Here is an 8,208-nt window from a genome sequence, read left to right on the forward strand (position 1 = left end):
AGACATCTGCAAATGCCTTCCGTTGGCACTGCCCATGCTTCAAATCCAATATTTTTTACCTTTTCCCGTTCTTATTCTTATAATATAAAAATGCATATTGTGCAGGGGAGAAATTACAGGTAAAATTTAAAAGGAGGTAAAATTAAAGATTCTAAGCCTATCCCCCCAGCCAGTGTCACTTAGAAGGCGAAGGGAAAGAGACAAGGGACTAAGGCAGAATGACAGAGCAGAAAAACACACAGGAACTTTTTTTTTAGCAAAACGGAAAGTGAAAAACTCATTCCCTCTGCTGAAATGGCAAGATCCGAGCCTTGTTAAAATGTAATGCCCAACATCCTCCAAAAGACAAAGGTATACCTACAATACCGGCTTCACTCGTTCAATTTTGAGGCAGAATCCTTATGTACCCCACTGGAAACCTAACACCACTGTACACTTAAACGGAGAAAATACTCACCGGCTGAAATATTTTCAGTTTTTTCTTCCCACTTGGATTTGCAGCCTTTTCAATCCGACCCTTGATGCCTTGGTCCTCGCTTGACTTTTGCTCAACCGTCCCTATGCTTGTGAGTTCTGTTAACCGCCCCAACACAGTTTCTTGCGACTGTGTTTCAGTGGCTGGGTCATCTTGCACCTGAAGAATGGTGCAATTTGGGCAGATGTAGTCCTCCCCATTCCTTTCCAACAGTCGCCCGCGGGCCTCTGAAATTCCCACGCAGTCCCCGTGAAACCATTCCTCACATCTATCGCAGCAAATCATAAACCTAAAGAAGTAAAACGTTGAAGTGTTGGCAAAAGCATTTTGAAATTAACAGCAGCGCAAGCATCTATAAAATGATGCATGAATGCCTTCGAACACAGCCTGCAAATGAGTTCTATCACTTTTTTGTACCACTGTTTCCTGTATCTACAAATCAGACTAAAACTGTTGCTTCCTTAATATCCAGTCTTCTCCTTTTGACAGAATCCTATGCCCAAAATTTCTTCATTAATGCCACGATTCAAGGTCATTCTCATCCCTGTTTGACCCCTGCTCCAGTGTGAAGCCATTCACGTGTAGTCATGGAGTCAGGCTCTTCTTTGCAGCCCCACAGCCTTCCTGGCTCATCCATTCATTCCACAGTGCCTCAGGAAGTCACCTTCACATGAATACTTTTTCCCGGACCACATACTCAGCAGCTACTAGTTTAAACTCACCTTGCACTCTTAAGCCTTCTGTACCTCACAGACTGGGGGCACAGCAGAGACGGGGATATGAAACACTTGAAAGTACCCCCCCCCCCGATATCAAAGCAGAAGCATTTAAAAAAATTTTTAATACAAACATACATCAACAGAATACAGTTTGAAAGTTCCATATACTTTTCTTTTTCATTCTAGTTATCCAATCCCCTCCTTCCCCTCTATGTGGCCCTTACTATTTCAAGCTTATATAAAACTTTTTTATGAAAGGCTAAAAGCAGAGATATTAAAATTATTTCCCATCTGTTTTTTTACAATGAAAACAGACCCTGATACCTCTAGCGCACTTCGTGATGCTCCTTGTCAACTGGTGCAAAAAAATTACTATCGCCCCCTTTATATAGCAAATGCACATCTACGCTTTGGCATTCAAGATTCTGTTAAGAGCCACACTTTTCTCTAAATAAATGTTTTGTCTGATTTGTACTCCCTTCCCCACCCCCCACTGCAAAAATATCGTCTGTAAATACCTGTTATTATGAGGCTGCTGACAGATACAGTACAGAGTACTCGGATCATAAACCTCAGATTCTGACTTGCTCTTTACGGATTCTTCAGCTTCATCGCCAGACTGTACAGGAGGTTCTTTCTTCACCTCCACCTCTTCAGCCACTTCCTCAGCAACAACTACCTGATCTCCAGCCTGAATGTTCTCTGCAGTTTCCGGATCTTGCTTTACAGCCGTTTCAGGCTTAACCTGATTGCCGGCCTGGATGTCAACCTGATCAGTGGCACTTTGCGGGGGCTGCTTTCTCCTGAGGCGATTCTGCAGCTCTTTTAAAGTTAGCGCTGTAGCTTTTTGCTCAACATGTTTCTTCCTCAGACGGTTCTGCAGTTCTTTCAATGTTAACCCATCACTGTCACTGTCGGATGTGTCCTCCTCCTCCTCCTCCTCCTCCTCTTCTTTTGTGCTTTTGCCTTTCTGAGCTGACTGGCCCTTGCTGTCCTTGGAGCGGCGCTTCTGAGAGGCAGTTTTTATCTCTGACAAACTTTCCACGCTGCCTTCAGAAGCCGTCTCAATGTCAGTCACGTGGCAGGATGTTGGCTCACTCAAGTCCTCAAGAGCCGAAGGGAGGTTCTTCCTTCCTCTGCGCCTCACCGTTGTGAGAAATTCTTCGACCCGTTCCGTGCGTTTGGGCTGTCGCCCACTACGCCTAAGAGCCAGGCTTTGTTGCTGCGGAGAGGGCTGCTGCTCAGCAACGTCCATGTCTGCGTCCCCTAAGCCTTCACGCTTTGCAATTGTGGTCCTCCGAAAACCCCACGTCTTCTTGAACTCTTTACTGGTGGGCTTAACTGTCTTTTGATCATCTTCATTGCTTTGCTCGCCTTTGTCATCCAAAGCTGCTGAAGCGAAATCATATTATTTGCATGCTTTAAGTATTTGTTTTCACTATTTTCTTCCCGTGAGCAAAACTTGAAGGAACGCAAAGTGTGGTATACAAGATTTTTTTGAAATATCTACTAACCTGATTATAGTGCAAACAACCCTAATTGCAATGCTTACGTTCACCTGTCCTATCTGATGCTAACTAGGTCTTCTCTCTCGGACATCTCAAAAACCATCTATAGCATTTTCTTGAAAGCACAACCTTACTTCTGGGAACTGATCATGGAGTTCATCTCTTCTCCAGTGTTCTGAATCGAATGGCCACTAGCCCTTTAAGGGCAGGATGAACACAGAGTACACCTACAGCCCCTGTAATGGTATATTGTGCTTCCTTTAGCTCAGCAGTATGTCAGCTGCTATGTCTGTTCTCTTTTTGGCTGAATGCCATAAAGCCAAGAGGGAACTGGCAGTGTAATCACAGCTGTCTTGTACCAATCACAGCAACACCATGGCAACTGCCAGTCCTCATGGCGGGCAGCAGGCAGCGATGATCAAGACGACTGGAGCAGAAGGCGTCTAACTGCCGCCCACATACAAGGTTCGTAGGGGGCTACGTGCATACCTGTTCACATGAACTGAATAAGGATTACACCCAAAAAAAAGCATCATTATTTATTTTCTAAAAAAGCAGTATTTGGATTTTTAAAAACCAAATTACCTATGAAAATTGTCTATTATAGGCTACAAGCATTCAATAAATTATCTACTTCCTGTAGAAGAAAAAAAGTAACATACCAAAAGAAGAGTTTTCCATATTAGACTCAGCGGCTAGGGCCACAGATTTCAAACTCCCTTCTTCTGTTCCAGATTTCACTTCTGAAAAACACACACAAAACCCAAATTTATCAACTTTGCTCTATTTTCAGAATTAAAGGTAAGTGAAAAAATAGGCCTCCAATAAACTGTGAATATCAAAAGAGGGTGTTTCTACATATTAATGCATTTTCATACTAGGTTCCACCTACACTGAATCAGATAAATGCTACTGTAAATATAGCTTGAAACAGGTCAACATATACCAGTAAACATAGACTTCTTGATACGCAGCCCTAGGTTTGAACCAGTAACTGCTACAAACTTTGAAGATGAATTATCATCATGATTCCAGTCTGGCTTTCTAAACCAGGCCAAATCAAGACAATCCAGACAATTGCTTGATTGGGTTTGCAGGGTGTGATGGTCAGGGTCATAGGAATGCCATTTAAACAAAGATCGCTTGATGTACAGTTCGACTAGTGTGGCCTTGACCCCAGCCCTCCATCTGAAAGACTTAGCCCGGGTGGCTTCCCAATAAAATAAGTTCCAGCATCCATGAAAAAAACAGAAAAAAGAACAGAAACGTTTATTTACTTCCAAAGATAGGGGGACAAGCTGGTTCAGAAGAGGATAGAAACTGTTTACAGTTGATAATCTAGGAGAGTTGAGAGCCAGCATGGTGTAGTAGTTAAGAGTGTTGGACTCTAATGTGGAGAACTAGGTTCAACTCCCCACTCCTCCACATGAAGCCAGCTGGGTGACCTTGGGCCAGTCACAGTTCTCTCAGAACTTTCTTAGCCCACACAGAGGCAAGCAATGGCAAACCACCTCCGAATGTCTCTTGCCTTGAAAACCCTACGGGGTCGCCAAGTCAGCTGGGACTTGATGGCACGTAACACCACCACAGACAGCAGTTATTTGCCAAGTGTTTATTCTTGAGGTTAATACTAGCCTTCCCTCAACCTCAGAATTCTCAGTGTAAATGTGAGCTCCTCTCAGAAACCTCAAATCTTTTACTAGTTTCCCTCAGAAACTGAGAGTTTGAAACAGCTTCAGTCGCTTCCTCAAGCTTACCTGCTCTATCACAAAAGACAGATTTGGAGACTTCCAAAGTCTCCTGAGACAAGTTCCTTCCCAGCTAAAACTCTGGAGAGGCCAACCCTATCCCCACACATTCGCAGGTTTAGCCTGCTTACATATGAGGCAAATTATGAGACAGGTTCCTCCCAGTTTCTCTTTCTCTGAAGGTTCAGACTCTATCTGCCTGACGGCTTTTTCTCTCACTTCCCCCTCCCATCTGGCTCCTTCATCCCAAGGATCCTGATTGGCTGTTAGCTGCTCTGCTAACACACCAAAACAAGCCTAAAGGGGAATGATGTTTTTTCAGAAAGGGGCAGAACCTTTGTCACACAGGGCCAGGAAGATTTTTTTTTTTTTTTGGCCAAATAGCATTTTTAGCTAAGGAATCTCCGATTACAAAAGAAAGGCTAGACCTTACAACTTTTAAGCCCTATACACCTCACTCAAAGGATGTCAGTGCAAGATACATCCTGCCAAGGGCCCAAGAACGACATTACATGATGTCCTAGTATGACACTTTGCTCTAAGAAAACTCACTATTTTTTTCTACTCTCTCCAAACTCAGTTTGAGTTTCTATAACCAGCCATTTCTGCCTCATTCCATCCCTCTGGACCTTGAGCAAGCTCCACAGATCAAGTGGCACGATGTTAAAGAGCAATGTAAGAGGAGGTGTAGATTTGGCTGGCTTAACAATTACAACAGAGTTTTTGTTGAAAAAAGAAACTAGTGTGAAAGAGATCACAATGTATCAGGAGAGTAATGAACACGCCAATGCAGCTATTTACCTTGGCAGGTGAAGAAAGGTTAAGAGGACAGTCGAGGAATCCAGAAGTTTAGCGAAACAGAAGAGTCTCCAATACCTTCTCAGATGCTTTTACCTGGAACAGCGTTAGAGGTTGCTGGGATTTTTTCAGTGGTTCGTCTCAAGCCAAAGGAAGAATCACTCAGCATAATCCCTACAACACTCGCTGCCCTGGGGAAGTCAGAAGCACAAGGATCTTCACGACGCCGTTCAGAAGACTCCAAAACCATCAATGCTCCGCTTGATAGGGCTGCCTGTTACAGGAAAATGAGTTTACAGGTATGATGCTATTACCGAACTATTAGAAATTTCAGAGCATTAAAATCCCCATGTAAGTATTTTTAAAATGGAAATTTTAAATGTAATTTCATTTCATTATAAATGTGGAAGAACCCATAACACATTATCTGTTTCTAAATGCTACACTTGACAACTTCTTTCCTCCACCAGTTTTCTTTAAGAGAATCAGACTAGGCACCTCTGTAAAAACCAAGCAGAACCACAGTTAGAAAATCCTTTGGATTTATTTATTTTTTGGTCTTTATGCGGATCACAGAACCACCATTTATTAAACAAATATGTACCATTAACACCCCAGCGAACCATAAAAACCACGTTTAGTAGACAATTTTTTAAGACCTTAAAGAACAGAATTTGTTCTTGAGTTTGCGAGCTTTCCTTATCCTGCTATTCCTGCAGGTTTCTTTCCCCATTTATCACTAACCCACATTCCAGTCGGTTCTTTAACCGACGAATCCCAACTGCCACAAATCAAAAGCCTGAAGATTCTAACATCATCTTTCATACCAGCAACCTGAAATACAACGTCAGTGTTATTTTGCTAAGCGCTGAAAACATTAACTCAAACTATGCTACTCTATAAAAAATTACTGACAATGTCATTACACAATTACAGAAATACATATTTTTTTACATATAACCTTATCTTTTATGTATTTGTGCCTTCAAATGTTTTGCCACATTAAAAAACACTGCTACTCTCTAACTGGTTCAAAGGAGCCAGCCAAGCCTAATCTTCTCAGTAAGTGGAAGTTAAGCAGGTCCAGCCACAGTTAGTACTTGGATGGGGGACCACCAAGGAAGACTGGGGTTGTTATGCAGAGGAAGGCAATGGCAAATCACCTCTGCTTATCATTTGTCTTTAAAAGGTAAAGGTAGCCCCCTTTTGCAAGCACCGGGTCATTCCTGACTCATGGGGTGACATCACATCCTGACGTTTACTAGGCAGACTTTGTTTATGGGGTGGTTTGCCAATGCCTTCCCCAGTCCATCGACACTTTACCCCCAGCAAGCTGGGTACTCATTTTACCGACCTCGGAAGGATGGAAGGCTGAATCAACCTTGAGCCGGCTACCTGAACCCGACTTCTGTCGGGATCGAACCCAGGTCGTGAGCAGAGCTTTTGACAGCAGTACTGCAGCTTACCACTCTGCGCCATGGGGCTCTTACACTATTAATGGGGAAATATATAATTAAAGCAATTTAAGCAGCATCCTCAGGCTAAAATGCAGAATTGGTGGTCACTAATTCTCTATGAGTTGTACCAGTCTTTATATCAAAATTCTGCATATGGATAGGGGCAGGTTCACATTTATCCAGGATGGCCTTCTAAATAAATGCTATGCAGATGAAGTCAAACAATGAAAATACAAGGGGGTGATTTTGAGAGCCCTGCAACAACATTCAGGTACGTGAATACCTTCACTAAACTGCCTTGTGATTCATTGCCTGAAGCAGTGACTACATCCCAGGAATCAGAGGTTGATGGGTGAAGAGATTCTGAGTTTAAAGAGCTTTCTTCCATGCTGTTGCTCTGTAATAACCTCGCAATCTCCCTGTTAAGAATCTCCAGCTCATCACACATCATGCAATTTTAAAAGATCTGCCAGAAGGAAGAGGGAAAAACATTGGCTGAACTCTACTTATTTGATTTTTAAAAAATATTCAATTCTAAACCAAAACTAAGCCAGCCAGCACTTTAAAAAACACACACAATCATATTAAATTTATATGATCAAAACTAGGCATCAGAAAATTTGGATATTTATGTATGGAACACACAAACCTCTAAAGCAGTGGTTCTCAACCTGGGGGTCAGGACCCCCAAGGGGGTCGCGGAGTGTTTTCTGGGGGGTCACCGCCACTGTTCTGGGACAGCCCCCATCCCGGGCTGTCCAGGACTAACCCAGACGTCCTATAACCCTGATCCGTCCGCGAGGGCAGGGAAGACCCCAAGCAGAGAGGTGAGGAACTGGCCGACCGACAGCCAAAAGGAGCCGGGCTGCAGAGACGCGGCGGCGTGCCACCGCACACCAGCTGTAGCCCAGCTGAGAGGCGGGCGGGCCAGCCCTGGGCGCGGTTGCACCTGCGCCGGGCGGATGATGCGGCAGGATGTGTGGGAGGCCGAGGAAGCTCCCCTGGCTCGGACAGTTCAGGTCTCGGAGGAGAAGAGGGCGGTCCCCCTTGAGGCCGCTACAGCCACATTGTTTTTACTTTTAGCCGTGCTCGGGTGGGGCGAGAGCTTCAGCCTGGAATCCAAGTGCGCATGTCTGTAATGTGGCTTCGCTTTTCTGCCCTGAGTCATCAGTTCCGCTCTGCCCTGAGTCATCAGTTCCGCTCTGGCAAGGCCAAGGGGGAGAGAGTCGAGGTGCATGTGCAGTTCGGGATTTCCCCCTCGAGCGCGCAGGTTCAGTGAGGCGCAGAAGGAGCAGTGACTGGCGGAGGGGAGAAAAAGGCACGAGAAGTCCAAGCGGGATAAACGGCCCTCGGCTCTTTCCTGGCCCTTAGCTCTCGTGAGGTGATTAAACGGAGCTCCGCTTTGAGGGATAACTGCAGTCCTGTGCACAAGCAGTGTCCCAGTCACAAGAGAGGGGGTTTCCTCGCGAGAGCCCCGGCCTGGTTGGAAGAGTTTTTGGGGAG

At 44.6% G+C, this 8,208-nt stretch overlaps 1 protein-coding gene across 1 annotated transcript in view; it reads right to left on the reverse strand.

Annotated features, from left to right (window-relative positions):
• Positions 1 to 7,156, reverse strand: part of DIDO1 (death inducer-obliterator 1) — a 60,718-nt gene extending 53,562 nt beyond the window's left edge. The window contains exons 1-5 of the mRNA XM_056844497.1: positions 6,989 to 7,156; positions 5,345 to 5,522; positions 3,365 to 3,445; positions 1,713 to 2,583; positions 458 to 764 (exon numbers count right to left, since the gene is read on the reverse strand). Coding sequence (XP_056700475.1) covers positions 458 to 764; positions 1,713 to 2,583; positions 3,365 to 3,445; positions 5,345 to 5,522; positions 6,989 to 7,156 — 1,605 coding nt within the window. The remainder of the gene's footprint in view (positions 1 to 457; positions 765 to 1,712; positions 2,584 to 3,364; positions 3,446 to 5,344; positions 5,523 to 6,988) is intronic.
• Positions 7,157 to 8,208: the final 1,052 nt, after the last annotated feature.

The sequence above is a fragment of the Euleptes europaea genome, chromosome 2, assembly GCF_029931775.1.
Source record: "Euleptes europaea isolate rEulEur1 chromosome 2, rEulEur1.hap1, whole genome shotgun sequence".
In the NCBI taxonomy this organism is placed as follows: Eukaryota; Metazoa; Chordata; class Lepidosauria; order Squamata; family Sphaerodactylidae; genus Euleptes; species Euleptes europaea.